A 24,906-nucleotide genomic window follows, 5' to 3' on the forward strand; every position below is an offset into this window, starting at 1 on the left:
AGCATTTCCACTAAGATCAGGAACAAGACAAAGTTGCCCACTCTCACCACTCTTATTCAACATAGTTTTGGAAGTTTTAGCCACAGCAATCAGAGAAGAAAAGGAAATAAAAGGAATCCAAATTGGAAAAGAAGAAGTAAAGCTGTCACTATTTGCAGATGACATGATACTATGCATAGAGAATCCTAAAGATGCTACCAGAAAACTACTAGAGCTAATAAACGAATTTGGTAAAGTAGCAGGATACAAAATTATGGTAAAGTAACAGGGTACAAAATTAATGCACAGAAATCTCTGGCATTCCTATACACTAAGGATGAAAAATCTGAAAGTGAAATCAAGAAAACACTCCCATTTACCATTGCAACAAAAAGAGTAAAATATCTAGGAATAAACCTACCCAAGGAGACAAAAGACCTGTATGCAGAAAATTATAAGACACTGATGAAAGAAATTAAAGATGATACAAATAGATGGAGAGATATACCATGTTCTTGGATTGGAAGAATCAATATTGTGAAAATGACTCTACTACCCAAAGCAATCTACAGATTCAATGCAATCCCTATCAGACTACCACTGGCATTTTTCACAGAACTAGAACAAAAAATTTCACAATTTGTATGGAAACACAAAAGACCCCGAATAGCCAAAGCAATCTGAACGAAAAATGGAGCGTCCTGACTTAAGACTATACTACAAAGCTACAGTAATCAAGACAGTATGGTACTGGCACAAAAACAGAAATATAGATCAATGGAACAGGATAGAAAGCCCAGAGATAAACCCATGCACATATGGTCACCTTATCTTTGATAAAGGAGGCAGGAATGTACAGTGGAGGAAGGACAGCCTCTTCAATAAGTGGTGCTGGGAAAACTGGACAGCTACATGTAAAAGTATGAGATTAGATCACTCCCTAACACCATACACAAAAATAAGCTCAAAATGGATTAAAGACCTAAATGTAAGGCCAGACACCATAAAACTCTTAGAGGAAAACATAGACAGGACACTCTATGACATAAATCACAGCAAGGTCCTTTTTGACCCACCTCCTAGAGAAATGGAAATAAAAACAAAAATAAACAAATGGGACCTAATGAAACTTAAAAGCTTTTGCACAGCAAAGGAAACTACAAACAAGATGAAAAGACAACCCTCAGAATGGGAGAAAATATTTGCAAACGAATCAATGGACAAAGGATTAATCTCCAAAATATATAAACAGCTCTTTCAGGTCAATATTAAAAAAACAAACAACCCAATCTAAAAATGGGCAGAAGACCTAAATAGACATTTCTCCAAAGAAGACACACAGATGGCCAAGAAGCACATGAAAAGTTGCTCAACATCACTAATTATTAGAGAAATGTAAATCAAAACTACAATGAGATATCATCTCACACCAGTCAGAATGGCCATCATCAAAAAATCTAGAAACAATAAATGCTGGAGAGGGTGTGGAGAAAAGGGAACCCTCTTACATTGTTGGTGGGAATGTAAATTGATACAGCCACTGTGGAGAACAGTATGGAGGTTCCTTAAAAAACTACAAATAGAACTACCATATGAACCAGCAATCCCACTACTGGGCATATACCCTGAGAAAACCATAATTCAAAAAGAGTCATGTACCAAAATGTTCATTGCAGCTCTATTTACAATAGCCTGGAGATGGAAACAACCTAAGTGTCCATCATCGGATGAATGGATAAAGAAGATGTGGCACATATATACAATGGAATATTACTCAGCCATAAAAAGAAACGAAATTGAGCTATTTGTAATGAGGTGGATAGACCTAGAGTCTGTCATACAGAGTGAAGTAAGTCAGAAAGAGAGAGACAAATACCATATGCTAACACATATATATGGAATTTAAGAAAAAAAAATGTCGTGAAGAACCTAGGGTGAAACAGGAATAAAGACACAGACTTACTAGAAAATGGACTTGAGGATATGGGGAGCGTGAAGGGTAAGCTGTGACAAAGTGAGAGAGAGGCATGGACACATATACACTACAAAACGTAAGGTAGAGAGCTAGTGGGAAGCAGTCGCATAGCACCGGGAGATCAGCTCCGTGCTTTGTGACCGCCTGGAGGGGTGGGATAGGGAGGGTGGGAGGGAGGGAGACGCAAGCGGGAAGAGATAGGGGAACATATGTATATGTGTAACTGATTCATTTTGTTGTGAAGCTGAAACTAACATACAATTGTAAAGCAATTATACTCCAATAAAGATGGTAAAATAAAATTAAAAAAAAGAAAAAAAGAAGTAGAATCTGGGACTTCCCTGGTGGTCCAGTGGTTAAGACTCTGCACTCCCAATGTAGGGGGCCTGGGTTCAATCCCTGGTCAGGGAACTAGATCCCTCATGCCACAGTGAAGATCCCGCGTGCCGCAGCTAAGACCCTGCAAGCCAAATAAATAAATATTAAAAAAAAAAAAGTAGAATCTATTTCTCCATCATTGAATCTGGGCTTGACCACCTGACTTGCTTTGCTCAATAGGGACATTAGCAAATGTGATGCAAGCAGAGGCCTGAAAAGTGTTTATGTACTAGGGCTTGCCTTGTTTTTTGTTGCTGGGAATCCTGAGACCACCATATGAAGAAGCCTGGGCTAGCCTCCTGGGGAAGGAGAGACCACATAGAGACTGGGCCCAACCATCCCAGCTGAGGCCCAAGCATGTAAATGAGGTCATTCAGCTACACCATTCAGCTCCTGGTGAGCTAACCCAGACCTCAAGAACCACCCAATCAATCTACTGAACATGAAAAGTAATAAATGTTTGCTATTTTAATCCATGAAGTTTGGGGAGGTTTGTTATGCAGCCAAAGCTAATTGATACAAACATGCTGTAGATAATGATTATTTCCTAGAACAATTTCCTAGAATTCAACTTTCTGGGTCAGAAAATATGTACACATACGTTTTGATTCATATTGCCACAAAGACTGTATCAGTTTTATAAGCAGTATATGACAGTATATGACAGTGCCCACATTCCCCAACTTTGTCAACACTGGACATTAATGTGTGTTGTTATCTTCATAACTATACTGTTCTTGTAAGTTAACACATAAACATTTTCCATTCCCTCTCAATTCACAGTCAATTTAGAGAAAAATAGACCCCAAAAACTTACTCTTATATGAAGAGTAGAAAAGAGAGAGAAAATTATAGTGAGAGAATAAAACAGAGTCAAAGGTTATAAACACAGAGGAAAATAATAGAAATATAGAATGCAGCAGGGACTTCCCTGGTGGTCCAATGGTTAAGAATCTGCCTTCCAATGCAGGGGACGTGGGTTTGATCCCTGGTCGGGGGAATTAAGATCCTACATGCCTCGGGGCAGCTAAGCCCACGTGCTGCTGCCATAAAGACCCAGCACAGCCAAAAGAAAAAAAAAGAATAGAGCAACCTCCAAGCCTTTTTATACATAGGGTACTTAACATGCATTCAGGAATAGCTGTGAACCTAATAAATGATTTGGGTCATCAAAGAGGCATGGAAAGGAAATGTCCATTTAGGCCAAACCTAGTGAAACTGGGAACACTGTAAAAGCAGGTACTGGCCTCTTTCTTATGTGGTTGCATTTAATTCTTACAACAATACTCTGAGATAGGGATGATTGTTCCCACCTTACAGATGAAGAAAAGTGAAAGGTCAGAGCTTTCAAATAAATTAATATAGATTATACACCTGATAAAGAGTTGAGTCAGATTTGAGTCCAGGTTTGTCTGGCTTGAAAACTATGTGCTTCCCCTTACTCTTCCAGAGATGTGGAGAAGACTATCAACTAATGCTGGGAGGAAGTATATCCTCCTTTTGACTCATATCGCCAACCTGCTCTTCAGAGGGCTGTTAGATTGCCTGGGTTTGAATTCCAGCTCTACTGCTTACTAGCTGTGTGACTCAGCCTCTCTATGCCTCAGTTTCCTCATCTGTAAAATGGCTTCATAAGTGCCACGAGGATAAATGAGTACATCGAGGTAAAGCACCTAGTGCAGTGGCTGGCCATGGTACAGTGCTGTATAAGCTGGCTACTTACAGCACGTCATTGCAGCAGCCATGAGACTATTCTAATGAACCTGTTGCCAGAAAGTCCTTACAAAGTGGCTTTGCTTATACTCACATGGCCATGTCATGGTGGAATTTTCCATGTGGCAGGACTGACCCTGCTGCCATGTTTCGCTTCATCCAGGCTTGGGGGAGAGGGGAAAGAGGTGAGTGATGTGATGCCACATTGCCATCACACTGAACATGAACAACTCCAGAGACTTGTCCTATGTGGATATCCCGAGGTCGTGCTGCTGCAGACCACAGTGTGGCTGGATGTGCAATTTCCTTGCTCAGGGAACCCCTGACTAACCTAGAACCCATGTGCCTACTCTACCATCTGGGAAACAGAACAGGCTTCCTCCAGCCGTACAATTCTCATTTCTACCTATAGGATTTTAATAATAACAACAACAACAATAATAATAGCAGCTAGAGTACTCATTACACGCCACACATTGTCCTAAGCATTTTACAAGTATTGTTCCATTTAATTCTCACAACCATCCTTTGAAATAGGTACTATTCTTATTTCCATTTTACAAGAGAGGAAATTGAGTCCGAATCCAGAATCTTTCATCCTAACTATGACACTGTACTGTCTCTTGTTTGAGAACATGCAATTTTGGGGTGGAAAATGCCAAAAGACAGCAATCCAACATTTCTCAGCCTGATCCATTCATCACCTACCCTCTCTCAGCCACAAGAGCATTCCACGTTAGAAATGCTCACAGCAAGAGGTTTGAGAACTGAGGTGAGAGTCAAGAAATGGGTGGTGGATTTGCTACCATTCCAAGCCTTCTCAGGTCAAATCCGTATACTCTTTTGCAAAAGAGAGGTGGGATGAGGATGAGGCACTTTAAAAATTTTTGTGGTAAAAAAAACAAACAAAACAAAAAACTAGGCACTCTTCAGTGAAGCAGACTGTAACACCACCAGGCTTGATTAAGGAATGACAATATGGAAGGCAGATGGCAGATGCATAGATGCCACACTATTGCCTTTCAGTTAAATATTGCTTGGTATGTGGGTTTTTTTTTTTTCTTGTAAACCTCCCAAATAAAGTGATTTGCTTTCCTCAAGTTAGAAGTGTTAGCTCGTCTTTCCTTTAAATATCTGTGCATAGCTGTTTTTTTCCCTGCCGATTTGTTACCATCTGTAACCCTTCCTTTGTGAGATGATCTGATGACAACAATTATCTTGGAGAGTAAAAGTGCAGTCTTGAAACAACATGTAAGGGTGGACTCAGAGTGTGGGCTGTATGTACATGATGCCCGAGCACTTTGTGTGTGTTGTATGTGTGGTGTGTGTGTGTGTCCAGAACCTCAGTATAGAACATATGTTGGCTCTGGGTGCCTGGTGCATGTATACATTTTGTGTGAATATGCAGTGTGTGCATTCTGTGAGTGGTGAGTGTGTGTGTGTGTGGACCGTGTGTTGGGCTGAGTGCCTGCCTGTGTACTTTGGGTCTATGCGCTCCCTGTATAGATATCGTGCTGACATCCTGAATGTGGGTCACCTCCTCCGTGCTGCTCTGTATGTGCTGGCTGAAGAGGGGCAGTGCGGACAGCTGGAGGAAGACGTTCTCCATGAGAGCACAATTTCTCAAAGGTGTTAAAGGGAATGGGGAGGGCCTGCAATCTGGGGAGTTGGGCCAAAAAATATCAGCAGGGTTTGGGCCTGGGTCAAAGGAATGTAAATTCCGGGAGTCTTGCAAGAGGGTGTTGCTGGGATGGGTGCTGACCACGAAGCGGAGAGGGAGTCTCCGGCGTTTCTGCAGGGCGGCTCGCTCCGGCTAGGGCAGCAGGCTGGGTGCAGCTCTGCGGGGCGGGCCGCGGGCACCCGGAAAGAGGACCGGGCGCCGGGCGGACGGCGGGGCGCGGCAGGCGCGCTCCTCCCCCTGCCCCACGTCTCCCCCACCCCTGGCGCGGCGCCGCGGGGGGAGGGGGGCGCAGGCAGGCGGGGGCGGCGGCGGCAGCGGAGCAAGAGGCTACGGCGACTGCTGCGATGAAGGGCGGTGGCGCGGCCGGGCCGGGGGCCGAGGCCACGGCCCCGGCGAGGGCCAGCCGCCGGGAGCCCTAAGGTGCCGCCGGCCCCGACTCCACCATGAGCGTCGCGCTGCAGGAGATGAGCGGCGGCGGCAACGTGAGTGGGGGCCCCGGGGGAAAGGACCGGGGTTGGGGGCAGGCAGAGGGGCAGGCGGCGTCGGGAAAGGGCTCCGGCTCGCGGAGAAGGGGCTGCGAACTTGACGGGCGGGGGTCGGAGGGACCCAGGCCGGAGACCCCGGTGGGCCGGAGGGAAGGAGCCCGCACTTCATGCAGGAGGGGCCCGGCCGGGCAAGGGGCGCCGGGGCAGGGCAGTGGGCGCGCAGCTCTCTCTGCCTGACCTGGGTTGGCGCCCCGACTGTCTGGCAGATGGTGGAGTACAAACGCGCCACGCTGCGGGATGAAGACGCACCCGAGACCCCCGTAGAGGGCGGGGCCTCCCCGGACGCCGTGGAGGTGGGCAAGGGGGTCATCCCTGTCTCACCAGGCCCCCGCCCTGGCATGACGGCCGGCACACCCGGGAGCTCTGGGTTGCCCTGGAGGGTCACCTGCCCCCACCTCCGATCCATCTCTGGCCTCTGCGCTAGGACTATGGTGAGGCGATTCGAAGTCATGACGTTGCACAAAACAGGCTGAGGGATCATCTCAGCTTGCTTCATTGCCCCTGTGCCCCAAGTTAACCCCGTTAGCGTCTTTGCTTCATGGCTCTGGAAACTGCCTGAGCCTTCACCCTCTGGGAGGACTTCTGTGATTGGGTCGCCCACCTGCAGCTTGCTAGCTCCAGGTCCTCCTCTGTTCCCCAGGTGGGATTCCGGAAGAGGACAAGACACCTCTTGGGCTCGCACACCCAGCTGGAGCTGGTCTTGGCTGGTGTCTCTCTACTGCTGGCTGCACTGCTTCTGGGTTGCTTGGTGGCCCTGTGGGTCCAGTACCACAGAGGTAGGTGGGCCCACTCCTGTCATCAGCCCTCTTAGCTTGGGGGTTCTGGAGGCAGAAGGGGCTGCTAAGGTTCTCCCTGGGTGGGGCCAGCCTTCCCCCAGCTGTTCTCCCTCCTCCCAGCCTTTCTGCTGTCACGGCCCCTCCCAAAGCATTTGCCTCTCCCAGACTGACAGACAGTCCCCCACCCCCCTACCCCGCCGTGTCCCCTGCCACAGACCCAACCCACAGCACTTGCCTCACGGAGGCCTGCATTCGAGTGGCTGGAAAAATCTTGGAGTCCCTGGACCGTGGGGTGAGCCCCTGTGAAGACTTTTACCAGTTCTCCTGTGGAGGCTGGATTCGGAGAAACCCTCTGCCTGATGGGCGTTCTCGCTGGAACACCTTCAACAGCCTCTGGGACCAGAACCAGGCCATACTGAAGCACCTGCTCGGTAAATGGGCCTGTCCGGGAGGCACTGAGCCAAGTATATGCCTTGTTCCCAGCACAGGGCTCGGGACTTAGTAGGTACTCAAGAAATGTCCATGAATGAATGAATAAGTGGATGACTGCCACCACTCCTGGCGTAGGGGATGCAGAGAGCAGGGGGCTCCTGAGGGGTGGAGATGAGTTTGAGGGGGCAGACCTCTGAGGTTAATGAAGGGACTCCTCCCTGCACTCTGGAACACTGCTGAGGTGTGGTAGGCACCAGGGAGTCTGTAGTGCTTAGAGATCTTTGAGAGTGTCCCTGGACAGGGGAGAGGAAGCTACTCTTTGCTGTGGCAGACAGTCTTCCTGGGTCTACATTAGGAGGACTACCCTCTTGAGAAGGCAAGGAGAGGGATCAAGCAAGGGTCCAGGACCCCTCTTAGCAGTTAGCATGGTTGCCACCCGGACCTGTGTTCTATTCAACAGAAAACACCACCTTCAACTCCAGCAGTGAAGCTGAGCGGAAGACACAGCGCTTCTACCTCTCCTGCCTACAGGTGGAGCGCATTGAAGAGCTGGGAGCCCAGCCGCTGCGAGACCTCATTGACAAGGTAGGCCCCGGGGATGGGCTGCAGGTAGGGGAGCAGCACAGGCCTTGGGAGAGGATGTGGCCCCAGAAAGCTTTAGAGGCCCCTGTTCCAGAGGTGCCACCATGGTCTCTACTCAGATTGGTGGTTGGAATGTTACGGGGCCCTGGGACCAGGACAACTTCATGGAGGTGCTGAAGGCAGTAGCAGGGACCTACAGGGCCACCCCCTTCTTCACTGTCTACATCAGTGCCGACTCTAAGAGTTCCAACAGCAATGTTATCCAGGTACTGGGCTGGGGAAGGGTGGGGAGGGACTTACGAACTATTTGCTGAGATCAGACTCCCCTCCCCTGTGCTGGGCTGGCTGGGGCGGCTCCCCCCGCACAAGAGTCCGGATTTCATGTGGGGAGGACTCACTCCTCACCTTGCTATTGCAGGTGGACCAGTCTGGGCTCTTTCTGCCCTCTCGAGATTACTACCTAAACAGGACTGCCAATGAGAAAGTAAGGAGCATCCTCAGAATATCCACCCTGACCCCCCTGTTGAGCTGGGCTGATCCCTGTTTACTTTTCCCTTTACCCAGGGTCAGAGTGGCGAAGGTGAGCCTATCCTGTCACCTAGTGAGCCGACTACCATTCCTTCTTTCTCTCTTCGTTCTCCCCTCCCTGCATTCTTCCCTCCCTCCTTTCTTCCCTTCCTTTTCCTTTCTCCCTTTCTCTTCCCTTCTTTCCTTCCTTCCTTTCTCTTACTCTTCCAGTAAAACATTTTACAGGCACCTGCTGTGAGACGTACATTTCAGAGCCACTGTCATAGGAAGCTTTCAGTGTAGATGGGTTCACAGACCTAGACAGCTGAGAACACGGCTCAAAAGAGGGCCTCTGGGACTCGGGAGAGACCTGGCAGCCAGAGAAGTTTTCCTAAGAAGGTTGCATTTGAGCCAGGCCCTGTAGAATATCTAGGACTGGGTGAGGGCATGCTCAGATTTTAAACAAAAGTGTCGAAGAAGGAAAAGCTAAGGCGTGTTTGGACCACAGGAAGGGGTCCAGTTTGGCAAAGTGTAGAGCTCAAAGCAGATGAGAGGGTGGAAAGGTGGGTAGGAACTAGTTTGGGAAGGCAGTATGGCTGGGTGTGAAAAGTAGATGCAAGAGAGGGAGCCTGGAGATCAGTTAAGAGTGTCTGCAGTACTCCAGGCTCTGAGTCTGTGAGGACCCAAATGGCGGAAGTGGCAGAAGGAAAGTCAGGAAGCGGAGGAGGCAAGAGACATAATCAAGGCCAAATCGTGAATTGTTGATGCCTGGATGTTAGAAGAGAGGAGTAGAAGGAGGAACAGGTAAAGACAGTTCAGGCTGTGCACCTGAGTGATGGTGGAGTGGAGGGGTCCTTAGAGAATTCGGGATGCCTACAGGGAGAACCAGCTTCAAGCACATTGGGGAGGTGGTGATATCACAGGAAAAAGGCAGACTTCGAAGTCAGACCTTGATTGTAATCCCAGCTTGGCAGCTTGGTGCAAGTTGATTAAGCTCTCTGAGGCTGTTTCTTCATCTGAAAAATGGGGATCACAGCATCTACCTCATATAGTGCTTGGAGGCAGGAGGAGGATGCAAGTTTACGCTTCTGCACGTGGCAGACCCTTAGGGAGTGGGAGCTGCTCGTTTCAGACGTGTGAGTGTGAGGGAACTGGGTACCATCTCTGTACAGAGGTCAGCATACAGCTGTGAAAGCTGGGTGGGGTCCTGGAGAGAGCACGGGCCTAGAGGGAGCTGAAGGCTTGAGGGGCATCTCCTTAAAAGCCTAGACAAAGGCTTAGGAGAAGTGAGAGAAAGGGCAAGACTAGAGAAGGAAAACAAGGAGACCCTTGAGACTTCCCTGGTGGCGCAGTGGATAAGACTCTGTGCTCCCAACGCAGGGGGCCCAGGTTTGATCCCTGGTCCGGGAACTGGATCCCACATGCATGCCGCAACTAAGAGTTTGCATGCCACAACTAAGGAGCCCGTGTGCTGCAAGTAAGACCCGGCGCAACCAAATGAATAAATAAATACTTTTTTAAAAAAAAGGAAGGAGGAGATCCTTGTATTTCAACGGCAGCGGGAGAAAGAGAGACTTCTGTGGGGAAGGACAACCAAGAGGGGGGGTTTGTCCTTCTCCCATTTGCTCCCAAACACTTACCAACCATCCCTCAGCCAGACCCTCTGCTACCATGTGGTGAACAAGACACTGCCACTCAGTGGGAGAGAAGGCATGAAATGGCCAAGTGCAGTTATCCTTTGTACAGTTGCTGGGACTGTTGTAAGAGGAGGAGCATGGCATTCCGAGAGTGCAGTAACAGGGAGCCAGCCTGGTCCTAGGGTGAGGGTAGGCTGTGGGAAGGGAGAGGGTTCTAGGCAAAGGGAACAGCTGATGCAAAGGCTCTGAGGTGGGAAGGGGTGTGACTTGTTGACAGATCAGAGAGGGGAGTGGGAGGGGAGAGTGGGCCAAGTCCTTCTGGACAGGTAGGTGGAGTCATGGTATACATAAACACTATGGGTCAAGTTGAGCATTTATCCCAAAAGAAATGGAATAGGAAACTCAAAAGTGGAGAATGTTATGAACAGATGTGTGGTTTTGATATCACCTGAGTCAGGGGAGGAATTTTGAGAATTCAGGAGAGAACCACATGGTCTGACCCCCAGGAAAGGGCAGGAGAAGCCTCGATTTACCTCTCAGTATGTCACCAGTTGTCTTGGGTAGGAAGTCTCCTGTGCCAGCATCTAGGGGAAGCTGTAGTGCCAAAGGAAGTCTTGGGAATTCTCTGGTGGTCCAGTGGTTAGGACTCTGCACTTCCAATGCCAGGGGCCTGGGTTCGATCCCTGGTCAGGAAACTAAGATCCCGCAAGCCGAGTGTCACGGCCAAAAACAACAACAACAACAAAAAAAAACACATTAAAAAAAAAGGCAAGTCTTAAGCTGAAAGTAAGGAAGTAGGGAGAGAGGGGTAAGTGAGCTGGGGGGTGGGGCAAGATCACTGGTTGAACCAACCATCCACTTTAGGAGCTGGGTTGACTGGAACTGGTATGCAAACCTCTTCTTCTGACAGCAGCAGCAAGAAAGAGGGGAGGTGGGAAAAAGGAGTTATTTTGAATATCTTGATATTTGAATATTTTGCAGAGAATGGATATTAAGGGATCTAAAACTTCTCAGTAAAGTGGAAGAGGAGATGGCCTTTGGCAATGAAAGGAGCCCTGGGTGGGGCTTCAGGGCAAGAGTGAGAGTGGTCCCTGGGAAGAGGGCCACAGGAAGTCAGTGCTGAGCAGGGCTGAGGGTCTGTGCATGGGTTTTCATCCATCAGTCAACAAATATTTATTGAGCACCTACTATGTGCCAGATGCTGTGCTAGAGCCTGAGACTACAGTGCAGAACAGAACAAACAGCCCCTGCCCCCATGCAGCTAAAGTGCCAGCAGGCTCTGAGGCGACATGGGTTTGTTCTGAGCCCAGGCAGTGCTGGGATTGTGGCCCTGGAGTCATCAGGCCTAGGCCACATTTCAACTCTGCCATCTGCTAGTTTGTAGTATGAGTCAAATCATGTAATCTTGCCAAGCTTCATCTGTAAGGTGGAACTATATGGAGTTGCTGTGGTGGGCGCCGGGTCAGGGGGCAGATATATTACATGTAAAACGCAAGCAGAGAATTTGATACGTGTATATACATGTAGTCACTAAATATTTCTTTTCTGTGCTTTTCTCCCCCTTGGAGACCAGAGGGGAAGGCAGCAAGTTTGAGGCCTGGCAGGATGGGAGGTAGAAGGAAATTGAAGCCACTGTGGACCAAATTCCCCACTGGGGTCCACTCAGCTGTTAATGAGGGCACATGGTCACTGATGGGCTGGGAAAAGTAGAAGGGCTTTAGGAAATGAGAAGGTAGAGCAGTATGGGAAGCGGATCCATCCACTGGAAAAATATTTACAGGGCTCCTGTGCTAGGCCCTATTCCAGACCCTTGGGATACAGTGGTGAATAAGCCGCTGTAACTTGGAACAGTGCTCTCCTGGAACTTACCTTCTCCTTGGGGAAACAGATGATGAACAGTTGCACAAATAAATAAAAAAAGACCCTAGCAGATGGTGATAAGCAGTATGACAGAAATGATGAGGGTCATCCAGGAATGCTTCTACGAGGAGGGTCTGCAGACGAGACAGTGAGGAGGTCTGCAGAAGAGATGGTGAGCAGGGGTAGCAGCCAGAATAGTCGTCTTAGCCTTGGGCAGGACTTGTTGCTGGGCTCTGAGGATGACTTGGGGCCTTGACAGGTGCTTACCGCCTACCTGGACTACATGGAGGAGCTGGGGATGCTGCTAGGAGGACATCCAGCCTCCACGCGGGAGCAGATGCAGCAGGTGCTGGAGCTGGAGATACAACTGGCCAACATCACGGTGCCCCAGGACCAGCGGCGGGATGAGGAGAAGATCTACCACAAGATGAGCATCGCAGAGCTGCAGGTGGGGCAGGCAGGGAATAGAGACAGCTGGGGTGGGGGGCAGCCCCAGCACAGGCCACGCAGCTTCCCTTCATGCCATCTGTCTGAGGCAGCCAAGCCTCTCCTCATTTCCTTGTTTTCTCTGAGCTTCCCAGCTGAACTGTTGCTATCCTGGAAGGAAAAGTGGTGTCCATTTTAGGGCACCCCCACTGGGCCATCCCTTGGTCCCTTTCGCATTGCCTGGGGATGCATAGAGGGATTATGTTAAAAATCCATGACAACTTGTACAAGATGTCCACAAAAGAATCAGAAGAGAAATGGAAGCATCTCCTGGAGGGCCCTTACTGTGCCAGGCATCAGCCTCTTAGTCGTTGGATTATGGAAAAGTTGGGTAAGGGGGGGTTCTGGAGGAGAGGCCAGGTATGTAGGGACCCTGGGTGGTATCTGGGGAGTTTGTTAACTGTCTGAAAGATATTTGAATATCTGCAGTCCAACTAAATATCACACATGGTGGTTTTCCTTGTACGATATGTGATTGGGTTCCCTGATTGAAGAGCACTTAGGCCTGAAAACGGGTTTATGATAGGAAGGGGCCTCCAAGCAGCTAGTAGCTGTTGCTATGACAATGGAAAGGGCTCCCAGCTCCAGTGTATCAATGGGGGAGTGGTCTGCTGAAAGCCAAGGGGGCAGGGATGCTTGAGATTTTTTGCTCACAGGCCCTGGCGCCCTCCATGGACTGGCTGGAGTTCCTGTCCTTCTTGCTGTCGCCGCTGGAGCTGGGTGATTCTGAGCCTGTGGTGGTGTATGGGATGGATTATTTGCAGCAGGTGTCAGAGCTCATCAACCGCACAGAGCCAAGGTGGGGGGTGGAGCCCAAGGTGTCAGGGGTGGGGCTCAGGGCTCTGTGCAGGCTCTTCCCCTAGGCCGGGGCTTCGGGGGACCCACTTGTGGTCTCTATTTCCACACCTAGCTCCAACCTGACTTTTACAGGCAGGTGTGTGGTCCCAGGGTAAGAGAGAGGGATTATGGGACAGCTCCCACATGTGCCTCTTGGGACTCCTGCTGTCTGCATGCTGGTAGAGCTGGTTTGCGGTGGAAATGTTACCTGCCTTTACCTTATGTTCTGGCTACCTGAATGCCAGTGTCCTGAACAATTACCTGATCTGGAACCTGGTACAGAAGACAACATCAAGCCTGGACCGCCGCTTTGAGTCTGCACAAGAGAAGCTGCTGGAGACCCTCTATGGCACCAAGAAGGTGGGCTTTCTGACTCTGCTCCCACCTTCCAATCCAGTCAAGCTGACACTTCACACCCACTGTGTGTAGGCACCATTTGCACAGGATTAGGAATCAGGCTGACTTGGGTTCCATTCCTAACTCCTCTATTTCTTGGCCTATGGGACCTTGAGCATATCGCCCCCACCTCTCTGACTCTCCATTTCTTGGTCTGTAAAACAGGAATTTCTTGTGGGGTTGTTATGAGGACTGAGTTCACGTAAGTGAAGCACCTACCCAGCGCATGCTATGTGTAGGCACTCAACTTTGATGATGAGGGTGAAGGAGAGAATGAATAAATGCAGTTCTTAGTTTCAAGAAGCCCTGTTAAGTGGGGGAAGGAGATGTGTAAACAAACATTATATTTTGGGGTGATAAGTGCTCACACTGAGTGACAAACCTTCTTTGTGTTGTAGGACAGAGGTGGAGACAGCACATTTTACCTGGGGGATGGGGGGCGTTAGGAAAGTCTTCTCTGAAGAGGTGACTTGAAGAATGAGTTCATCAAGAAAGCCAGGGAAAAGGGATTCCAGGCTGAAGGAATACGATGTGTAAATTCCCAGAGGCCAGAAGGAGCGTGGTAGTTTTGCATGTGTTCTGGCATGGCTTTGAGGACAGGGCACCGGAGAGGCCGAGGGTGGTGAGGCGGGCCTGGGGCAATCCTTGGAGGGACCTGAACGCTGTGCCTAGGAAGCCTGGCCTTGATTCAGGGATAGAGAACCTGGGATGGTTTTAAGCAGAGGTGTAACCCGGTTGGATTTATGTATTAGATCATCTTTCTGCAGCTAAATGGAAGATGGATGGAGGGGGTGACGGGAGGGGGATGAGAATGGAGTCGAGTGTCTAGTTAGGAGGCCGCTGCAATCTTCAGGCAAGAGATAACAGTGTTACAGGACAGGGAAGTGACAACGGCGTCGACGGAGGAGACGATTAAGAAGCAGAGTTAGTATTAGAATCTGGTGATAGATTGAACGTGAGGGTAGGGAGATGGAGGAAGCTGGTGACTCCCAGGTTTCTGGCATGGGGGACTGACTGGATATAAGACTGAGATGTGCAGCTGAGCAAAGAAACGTCTGGACCCCAGTGGGGTCCAGAGGAGGAGAAACATAAGAGGAGAAGAGTTCTGCAAATAGAGTGGGCAGCACACATGTCCCTCCTGAGGTTACGCTGCTGGGGTTGGCATGCTTTGCGATATTGCCCTTCATTTTCCCTGGAGTCTGAAGGAGAGATGGCACCCCAAATCCAGGCCTCCTATGTGCAGAGCGAGAGGGGTTGGCCCTAGAGACAGAGAAAGGCCCTCAGACTGGAGGGCAGAGCGATCTCCAGGAGGCCTGGCTCTTTACCCCTTCCAGTCCTGCACGCCAAGGTGGCAGACCTGCATCTCCAACACGGACGACGCCCTTGGCTTCGCTCTGGGCTCCCTCTTTGTGAAGGCCACGTTTGACCGGCAGAGTAAGGAAATTGTGAGTCTTCAAGGTCCTTCCAACACTGCCCCTTGTTTTAGTTAAAATTCACCATTCATATTTGTATGTACCTACAGGGAAAAAATGTGGAGGAAATTCATCGACAAATTAACAGTGATTACTTTGGGTGGTTGGGATTATGAATTTGTTTTTTTTTTTTCTTTTAAAGTTTTCTGTGTTTTCCAAGTTTTCTACAATGAGTTTATGTTACCTATATAATTAGAAAAATAATGTTTATTTTTTAGGAAATGATGTTTGTACTTAAAATATTACCTGTAAGGATGTAAATGGCAGTGTTGTTTATAATAGGTGAAAATGACAACAGCTTAAATGTCCAGCATAGGGGACTGGAAAAACAAATTGTGATTAGGCTGGATTATGAGGCAGCCTTAAAACTGATGATTGTTAAGTGAAAAGAAAGTAGGTTGTGAAATGTATATATGTTGCACAACATAATTCCATATTACATGTATATGTGTGTAAATATATGTATATGTATATATATATATATATATATATATATATATATATATATATATATGAATATCCCAGCAGGGGGAAGACACTAGACATAGGTAGTCAAAATGTTGAAAGGAGTTATCTGTGAGGGATAAGATTTTAAATGGTCTATTTTCTTCTTCAACATTTCTCAATTTTCCACATTTTCTGCTATTAATGCCTTCTTTTCATAATCGGATAAAAATCAATGCACTACATTAAATTATAATGTTAATTCAGTTAACTTATTGTCAGTTTTTTGATTAATTAGAAAAAAAGCCACCACAGTCCCAGTACCTTCACAAATCATGTTTCCTTCTCATCCTGCCCAGATGCTCAGCCTTATTTCAAGAGTCTGGGTACTCCCATGTGCTCCCCTGGAAGGACAGGGATGGGGCACTAGGGGGGATGGGGCACTAGGGTAGATGGGGAGAAAGGATGCTTTAATGCGAGTGGGAGGCAGACTTGTGCACCCTCCCTCCCAGGCAGATGGGATGATCAGCGAGATCCGGACTGCCTTTGAGGAGGCCCTGGGACAGTTGGTTTGGATGGATGAGAAGACCCGCCAGGCAGCCAAGGAGAAAGTGAGCAGTGGCCAGGGTTGGGGTGCCATCTTGAGGTGAGGATAGAGAATACAGTTTTGGTGCCGGGTCGGGGCCGGGGGGGGGGGGGGGGGGGGGGGGGGAGCCTGGGGAGGGAAACCCTTAACCTGGTCTCTTTAGGCAGATGCCATCTATGATATGATTGGTTTCCCAGACTTCATCCTGGAGCCCAAAGAGCTGGATGATGTTTATGATGGGGTGAGTACCTTGCCCATCAGTACTGAACCTTAGCCCTGTGGGGGGCACAGGGCTCAGGAATGGGAGCTCAAGCACTGAGAGGGAAGGAGATACTTGTTGGTGCCTTTCAGAGGCAAGTGCAGGCAGCCAGCATTGCTCAAGTGCTGGCTGTGTGCCAGGCTGCAGGCCAGACAGCAGTAGAATGCAGTGTTCACAAGCAGGGATTTGTAGTCAAACCTGTTTTTACCTAACTGTAACCTTGGACAAGTTGTATAACCTCTCTGGGCCTCAGTTTCTTCATCTGTAAAAGGGAGTCCTATTAGCACTTACCTGATAGGATTGTTGTGAGAATAAAAGGAGATAGTATTAAAAAAAAATAAAGCAGCTGCAACATAATATTGGCAATTATTATTTATTAGCTGTTTTACACCCATTTTACAGTTGAAGAAACTGAGGCTCAGAAGGGTGCTAATTAGTAGCCAAACTGGGACTATTATCTTCTCCAACGTGTTCTCTCACTGGCTTTCTACTTCCCACCATTCCCACAGTATGAAGTGTCTGAAGATTCCTTCTTCCAGAACATGTTGAATTTGTACAACTTCTCTGCTAAGGTGATGGCTGACCAGCTCCGCAAGCCTCCCAGCCGGGACCAGTAAGAATGGGGGCTGCAGACACCTGGGGCAGCAGGAGATGTAGGGGAGATTTCCAGGGCTGAGGGAAGGGGATGGCAAGATGGATCCCAAATGAGGCACGAGGTTCTTCTAGAATGTAGGTCAGGGCTGCTGGGCATCGAGAGAGTCAGGCTCCGCCTCAGCTTCTCCCTCCCCCAGGTGGAGCATGACCCCCCAGACAGTGAATGCCTACTACCTTCCAACCAAGAATGAAATCGTCTTCCCCGCCGGCATCCTGCAGGCCCCCTTCTACGCCCGCAACCACCCCAAGTGTGTCTGAGGCAGGAGGGGCTGGGTGCTGGGGCCTGGGCCTGCGGGCGAGCTGGGAGCAGGGCTGGAGGTGGGATCTAGAAGTCCCCCCACCATGTCCTCACTCAACATTCCTCACCTACCAGGGCCCTGAACTTTGGTGGCATCGGCGTGGTGATGGGCCACGAGTTGACACATGCCTTTGATGACCAAGGTAGAGGTCCATGTAGTTGTCTCCTCCAGCCTAGAATTCCTAGTGGCTCCTGCAAAACCTTGGGATGTTGGAAGCAGGCCCCGTGGACCCCGGGGTCTGTGGACTAGGGCTGGTGGGGGCACTTGTGCCCCGAAGGGTTGAGTTCTGCTCTCGGTGGGGTACAAAGGTTAGTTCTCCTCAGGGCGCGAGTATGACAAGGAAGGGAACCTGCGGCCATGGTGGCAGAATGAGTCGCTGGCAGCCTTCCAGAATCACACGGCCTGCATGGAGGAGCAGTATAGCCAGTACCAGGTCAACGGGGAGAAGCTCAACGGCCGCCAGACGCTGGGGGAGAACATCGCTGACAACGGAGGGCTTAAGGCTGCCTACAACGTGAGTGGCCCCCTTGTGGCTGAGGCTCACCTGCCCTGGGGGGGCAGGGCACTGGGTGGAGCTGGTGGGCAGGCCCCAACAGACTTGCCGTCCGTTCCCAACCCCAGGCTTACAAAGCATGGCTAAGAAAGCATGGGGAGGAGCAGCAGCTACCAGCCTTGGGGCTCACCAACCACCAGCTCTTCTTTGTGGGATTTGCCCAGGTATTGCCCTCCTGGGAGGCCGGGGGTCTGCCCTTCTCCTACAACCTCCTGGGCACGTCATTAGAAGTCTGGGGCACGCAGAAGGGACTGGGAAATGGGGCCGAAGTTGGAGTGTGGAAAGTGGTTTGGGAAGGCCTCGTGAAGCCTTTTGGCAGGGTCCACAAAAGCACGTGAGGAGGGCTGAGGAGGGAGAAGGCTTCAGGAGGCTTTTGCAGATCTCGAAGGTCAGGGCTGCCCTGCCTGATGGGGCAAGGGGTGGGGAGCGGGACTGATCTCCATGATGCTCCCGTGAGGTGGCTGTGGTGGAGGAAGCATGGGGCCAAGTGGCTCTCCAGGGCTACCCAGGAATAAAGTAAGTGGCAAACTCAGCAGGGTCTCCTCCAGGTACTTTGCACTACAGCAGGCAGCCTCTGGGGGCTGGGTTTCTTCCCCTCTGACACATCCATCTAGGCAACCCATTGTCCAGGCAGCTTTGAAAGGCCCTTAAGGAACTTGGGAGGGAGGGCACTTTCTCCTCCCTTGGTGCCGATGGCAAGGGGTTGGGGCTGAGACAGCCCGGCTAAGGCCTCTCCTACATCCCTGAGGCTCCCGGAGCCCAGGGCCTGGGGCGGTGGTGCCGTGTGCCCCAGGACGGCTCTGCTGCAACTGGGGCAGTGGCCTTGCCCGCACTAGACACCCTGTGTCCCCATGTCTGTCCTGGCCTGCAGGTGTGGTGCTCGGTCCGCACACCCGAGAGCTCTCACGAGGGGCTGGTGACGGACCCCCACAGCCCTGCCCGCTTCCGCGTGCTGGGCACGCTCGCCAACTCCCGTGACTTCCTGCGGCACTTCGGCTGCCCTGTCGGCTCCCCCATGAACTCAGGACTGCTTTGTGAGGTGTGGTAGGCTTGGGTTGGGGAGAGGTGGCCAGCTGTTGCCAGGGCCTGGGGCAGCTCGCCCAGCGAGGCTGTCTGCTCTGCGGTTTGGAGAAGGCAAATGCCAGCTGGGCTGGGCCCGGCTCCTCCACACCACGGATGACGTGAGTCCTAGTCCCTCCTCGACCACCACATCGTGCCAAGGCTTCGGGGGTGTCCCTGCCTCCAGCAGAGCCCCCACCATTCACTGTGACATTCTTCCGCGTCACCCTGCCTGGAGGATGCCTGGGCAGAGGGCACCAGTTCCCACAGGAAGGAGTCCACCTCTTCAGGTCCCAAGCTCCCTGGGCTTGGTGGCCACGGGGCCTGCTGTGACTGCCACATGCTGACCACGCAGGGCCCGGCTGGTGTGCCCCCCACACTTCTCCCCAAGGCTCACTCAGTGCTCCCTCGGGAGTAGACGGAGCTCCTTTCAGCCCCACCCTCGGGGTGGCCCCCACCCCGTGTTCCTCCTGCTGCTGCTCCTAATACTGCTGCCAGCCCTCGCTGACAAACCACCTGTGCTCAGTGCTTAGTGGAAGCCTTTACGAACCCTCCTGCCACCTCCCAGGTCCCTGGGCTCAGAGGGGAAGAGTGTACATGTAGGGGATGCTAGTCCCTGTGTCTCGGCATACAAGTCTTAGGGGATGACTGATTCTCCCTGGACCAAGCAGGAAAGCAGACAGAGCAGGGAGAGGGAAGGATAGAGTTTATTTTTACAGGAAAGAGGGTGGGGAAGGAATGGTCTTGGCCCTGTAGGACCCTGTGCCAATAAACAGACACGCATCAGTCAGCCTGTCTCTTCCTTCAGTCCTGTTTTCATTTACTCATTCCACCAGTATTTATTGAGTACCTGCTGTATGCCAGGTACTCTTATAGGCACTCATTTACTCATGCACCAGACACAGGGGACTGAAATTTGAAGTCCCAAGAAGACAAAGAAAGAGGCAGGATGGAGGAATGGCATGAAATTGAGTCCGGCAAGTGGAGTACATCCTCCGCTCACTGGTGGCCATGTTCCATCACTGGCTGTTCTATAGCTGGAAGCGTTTGCCACGGCCCTCCGCTGGTGCATGCAGCTGGGTCTGACACTGAGTCTGGGTAACTACCATAGTCGGCTTGGAAGATGGGTGGCCCTTACCCTGCAGTGGAGGGTGGTCCTGGCCAAGGTAGCATTTCATTCCCTGGAGCTTGGAGCACCAGCCTCTGCTTGTGGCTGAGAAGACATGCATTTCTCCATGTTCTCAAAGGCTTAGCACTCCTGAGAGCCGCTCATCCCACCTACACACGCTCATTGAGGCCTACCAAGTTCCAGGCACAGAGACTGTGGGTTTGGCTGCCACCCTCCAGAACAAGCGAGGGAAACGGAGCATTTATTGATACCTCTGTGTTCCAGGCACTTCTGCTAGGTGGCTCATTTCTTTCTTCATTCATTTAGTTATAAATTTATATATTCATAGATTTATTTTTATAAGTATATTGATTACCAATAATGTGCCAGGCACTGGTGACGGAAAGAGGAATACGATGATTCCCTCCCTCAGGTGACTCTTCTTCTGTTGGCACTTTCACCTTCATAAGCTTGCCCGATCCTCGCAGCAACATATTTTCTAAGTGCTCCAGTTTCCATTTTACAGGTCTAACTGTAAACACTTCACTGCAGTAAGAGACCTGGATTGAAACTGAAGCTCTGACAGCTGTGTGAGCTTGAGCCGGTTCCCTAACCTCTACAAGCCTCAGTTTCTTTATCTGTAAAATGAGAACCAGAGCAAAGCAGTGGAAAGAGTCCAGTCTCAGTTCTCTTTAAAATGCAGTGTTCTCCAAGGTGTAAGTTGGTGTGGATTTATTAAGTTTGCAGGGGTAAGAGTGAAGCTTTGTCAGTGATTGCTGCTGGGGTCACTGGTTCCTGGGTGATGGCACCAGCACATGTCCCACAGTCTGTATCCTGTCCCAGCATCAGACTGTCCCCATAAAGAGCTGTATGTGGGTCTCTGTCAAGTTACTTGGAACTGTGGCTGCTCACCAAGGGAAGGAAATTGCTGGCTACTAAGAAAAAGGAAAAGTGGCCTTGGGAACTCTAAGACCAAGAGAAAGCATGGCTTGAGTCTCTGCTCTGAGAGCAAAACTCTAGGAGGGGTGGCAAAGTGTATTGGAAAGAAGAAGGCCATCACGTCTGGAAATCTGGTTCTGGCTCCAGTTCTGCCACTCCCCTGACACCAGGCATGGCTTATCCCCTCTTCAGATCCCAGTAACCTTAGCAGTCTGTAAAATAAGTGGGTTGGATGAGATGATCTCTGAGGACTAGATCAGCTTTAATGTTTTAAGAAGTGAATTCATGGGCTTAGCAGGTTCCAGAACCCAAAGAAATATTAAGAAATGGCTTGTGAAGTTTGGGTGTTGCACAGAGTATGAGATTTATAATGTCAGTGTAATGATAGAGGAGATAGGGTTGGTTTCACAAAGCTTTGCCCTTCCCTTGACACCTGATTTCAGAGGCCAGCTAGGGATACTGACCAGCTGGCCATTGTGGCATTAAAACACCATATTTGCGGGCTTCTCTGGTGGCACAGTGGTTGAGAGTCCGCCTGCCGATGCAGGGGACATGGATTCGTGTCCTGGTCCGGGAAGATCTCACATGCCGTGGAGCGGCTACACCCGTGAGCCATGGCCGCTGAGCCTGCGTGTCCGGAGCCTGTGCTCCTCAACAGGAAAGGCCACAACAGTGAGAGGCCCGCGTACCGGTTAAAAAAAAAAAAAAAAACTCCATATTTGCAAAGGTCGAAGTGTCAAATAATGATGATGATGATGATGATAATGAGCAGCCCTCATTTACTAAGTCCGTTTTTTTTTTTTTGCTTAAGCCTGTGCTAAGCACTTTAAAAACATCACCTCATTAAATTCCCACAACAACTTGTAAGGAGGTCCTATCATTGTCTCTATCTTACAAGTGGCGAAATTAAGGAGAAAGATGACGTAACTTCCAGTGTCAGCTAAGACAGACTGCATTAAAGTCAAATTTGGAACTCAGAGCTTCAGATTTGGGATTCAGATGTTCTTAATCACCACCACTTAGTCTGCTAAGTCATGGCAGAATTTAGACTCAAGCATATACATCTGCCTTCTGGGCAATTTTATCATGCTTCCAAGTGAGGCCATTACCAGCAGGTGCACTCTCACGGCCCCCATCTCATCCGGGCCAGGTACATGTGACAACCATGCAGCTGCAGGAAACCTAAGCACATGTTGACCTGAAATTAAGCCAGGTGGCACTGTTTGTTGAGCACTCTGCAGGTGCTTGGTTCCATGGGCAAGGCAAGGTGAACATCAAGTGACAGGTGTAACCTTCCCCCTTAGTAGCCTGCCAAACTGATAAGTATGCATCTGCAATGTGCTCTGATGTGTTAAGGCAGAAGGGGGAATAATGGATGGGGCTCCTGGGTGGACACGTGAGCACAGTTATCAGTAAGGGGCTGGGCCGTGCCCGACACTATCCCATTGGAAGTTTGACTAATTCCCATGCACAATACAGAAACATATGCCAAACAGTATGATTTCATACTCGCAAGTGCTCTCGAAATGTCAAGTTGGAAGAGAATCTCCATAAAATAAGCACAGTTTCAGTAGACCTATCACGAGTCACAAATGGAGACTCCTGACAGTTTCCCAGTGCTGAGCTCTGGGCTCCAAAGAGAGCTCCCAATGGGCTATTATTATAAACAAAGATGACCTGAACTTGAATGCAAAGCCATTCATTCATTCATTTATTCAACAAATATTTGTCAAGGCCCACCACAAGCCAGGTATTAGGTTGGGTGCTAGGGGCACAAAGTTGAATAAGACACAGTTCCTGTCCTCTAAGAGCTCAGAGTGGAGGGAGGGAGAGGTATGTATCAAGCATTGTAGGAGCACAGGGAAGAAATTAATAACTTGAAAGACAGAACAGGAAAGGCTTCCTACACAGGTGTTACTGAGCTGGAGTACAGAGGATGGGAGAATTTGCTAGCCAAAAACAGTGAAGGGCATTCCATACAGAAATAACAGCAACAACAAAAGACTAATCCAGCTTGAAGGGGCAGGGCATGTTCAAAAGAGGTGAAATGTTCAGGGAGATCAGAAGGAGGTAAATGAAAGGGGCATAATGAGAGGTGAGAGCCTGAAGAAGGGAAGTTGTAACAGTAGTTATAAAAAAGGGGAGTGTAACAACTGCTTTCAGTCCTGGCAATTAACAGTAAAAGGGCCACAATGCAATCTGATTTTGAAAAATATCACACAAAGAAAGTAGCAACCCAGTGGAAACAGTGCAATGCTGCGTCTGGCCTGAAGCATTTCTGGCATTACATAAGTGACGCTTTGGGTCGAATGATTCTCAGATGAGTAGAGCCATCCATAAAATGTGTAGCTCTATAGCTCAGGCCATACGTTTGGGGGAAGCATGGCTGGCCAGTGGGTGCAATGTGAAAGAAGGTGGTAGGAAGGGACAGGTGATGGGCTGTCCCCTGATTGGAGAGCAATTTGGTCACAAGGCTGGGAGTCTGGCCAAATGGTAGGAAGGAGTGCTTCTGGGAGAGCAATTTGACTGAAATGAAGCTTGAGGCAGGAAATCAATGTTATCATAAGGCCTTGAGAATAATTGCCAGACATCTGCATTTGGCCAGAGAGGTTTGGGGCTTGAGTGTTTGGAGGTGGGGAGCAAGGGGCAGCCCTGCAAATTTGAGGAAGCTGGAAAATGCTAACTGCCTCCTCTCCAGTTGCCAGGCACTTAGCTAAGCACTTTATATACACTGTCTTACTTTATTCTCATAAAAACTTCCGAGGGAGATACTTTATTACTCTCATTTCATAGAAGAAGAAACCAAGCTGAGAGAGGTTAGGAAGCTTGCCCAAATATCACACCTGGTGAAGGGCAGAATTTAGTTTTAAATACCGGGTCTGTCCTCTCTAAAGCTTATGTTCTCCCACCCACCCCCAACTTTTTATTTTACAAACTTTTTATTTTACAAACTTTGCCAACTTTGTATTTTAAAGCTACAAAAAAGTTGAAACATAGTACACAGACATTCGTTTACTCTTCACCTGGAGTCACCAGCTGTTAATAGCCTGTGCTTTATGCCACAACATCACCCCGTCTCCTCTAAGGTACTGGTGGGGATGTGACTGGTATAAAAGACAAAATCTGAGATCGGATAGAAAGAAGTCATGGAAATAGGAAAGATTTAGGAGAAATACCTCTACTGATGACTGAAGAAAGCATGACAAAGTATGGACATCTCGAAGCCAGAAAACAAAGTAGGCACACCAGCTATGGACCATCCAATTTCTGTCAGTAGACTAGGGCTGGGGCCATCACCAGTGATGCAAGTGGAAGGTCATCCCCAGAATCCAAACACTGAGTGGAAAAGAGCAACAAGTTTTAAAATGGGCATCAGACCCTTACATCAATACCTATACAAATGTTTAGCCAACATTCATTCAATGCTAACTGCGCTGTGACAGGTGGTTTGTTTTTTTAAACAAACATTTTCTGCATTCTTTAATGCCTCAGGACCCATAAAATAAGATTCCAGGCCAAATGGTGAGTGTTCCCACCGGATGAAAGGGAGAATTACTTCCTCTTTTCTCACCTTCTAGATATATACACATAGGCCGATCAAAACTTTGAGGTTTGCCTGAAACACTCAAGAACTTGGGAGACTCAAAGATCGAGATTCATATCCTGATTCTACTACTTACTATACGATTTCCGCTGTAAAATGGACACAATCCTACCAAACTCTAAAAGTTGTGCGAACAATATATATC

The 24,906-nt window shown here is 49.4% G+C and overlaps 1 protein-coding gene across 4 annotated transcripts in view; it reads left to right on the forward strand.

The window, feature by feature from the left end:
• Nucleotides 1-19,900, forward strand: part of LOC116753032 (endothelin-converting enzyme 2) — a 33,319-nt gene extending 13,419 nt beyond the window's left edge. The window contains exons 1-19 of one of the 4 annotated variants that reach the window (XM_032630451.1): nucleotides 6,032-6,208; nucleotides 6,478-6,702; nucleotides 6,912-7,047; nucleotides 7,263-7,478; nucleotides 7,940-8,064; nucleotides 8,181-8,327; nucleotides 8,480-8,545; nucleotides 12,325-12,513; nucleotides 13,208-13,350; nucleotides 13,634-13,748; nucleotides 15,119-15,229; nucleotides 16,213-16,311; nucleotides 16,450-16,527; nucleotides 17,055-17,158; nucleotides 17,337-17,447; nucleotides 17,573-17,640; nucleotides 17,822-18,012; nucleotides 18,120-18,215; nucleotides 18,923-19,900. In XM_032630451.1, coding sequence (XP_032486342.1) covers nucleotides 6,170-6,208; nucleotides 6,478-6,702; nucleotides 6,912-7,047; nucleotides 7,263-7,478; nucleotides 7,940-8,064; nucleotides 8,181-8,327; nucleotides 8,480-8,545; nucleotides 12,325-12,513; nucleotides 13,208-13,350; nucleotides 13,634-13,748; nucleotides 15,119-15,229; nucleotides 16,213-16,311; nucleotides 16,450-16,527; nucleotides 17,055-17,158; nucleotides 17,337-17,447; nucleotides 17,573-17,640; nucleotides 17,822-18,012; nucleotides 18,120-18,215; nucleotides 18,923-19,099 — 2,436 coding nt within the window. In that variant the 5' untranslated portion in view covers nucleotides 6,032-6,169 and the 3' untranslated portion in view covers nucleotides 19,100-19,900. Of the gene's footprint in view, nucleotides 1-6,031; nucleotides 6,209-6,477; nucleotides 6,703-6,911; nucleotides 7,048-7,262; nucleotides 7,479-7,939; nucleotides 8,065-8,180; nucleotides 8,328-8,479; nucleotides 8,546-12,324; nucleotides 12,514-13,207; nucleotides 13,351-13,633; nucleotides 13,749-15,118; nucleotides 15,230-16,212; nucleotides 16,312-16,449; nucleotides 16,528-17,054; nucleotides 17,159-17,336; nucleotides 17,448-17,572; nucleotides 17,641-17,821; nucleotides 18,013-18,119; nucleotides 18,216-18,922 lie in introns of those variants that run through there. The other 3 variants (XM_032630452.1, XM_032630455.1, XM_032630453.1) reach the window with 3 other exon arrangements.
• Nucleotides 19,901-24,906: the final 5,006 nt, after the last annotated feature.

The sequence above is a fragment of the Phocoena sinus genome, chromosome 4, assembly GCF_008692025.1.
Source record: "Phocoena sinus isolate mPhoSin1 chromosome 4, mPhoSin1.pri, whole genome shotgun sequence".
Lineage (NCBI taxonomy): Eukaryota > Metazoa > Chordata > Mammalia > Artiodactyla > Phocoenidae > Phocoena > Phocoena sinus.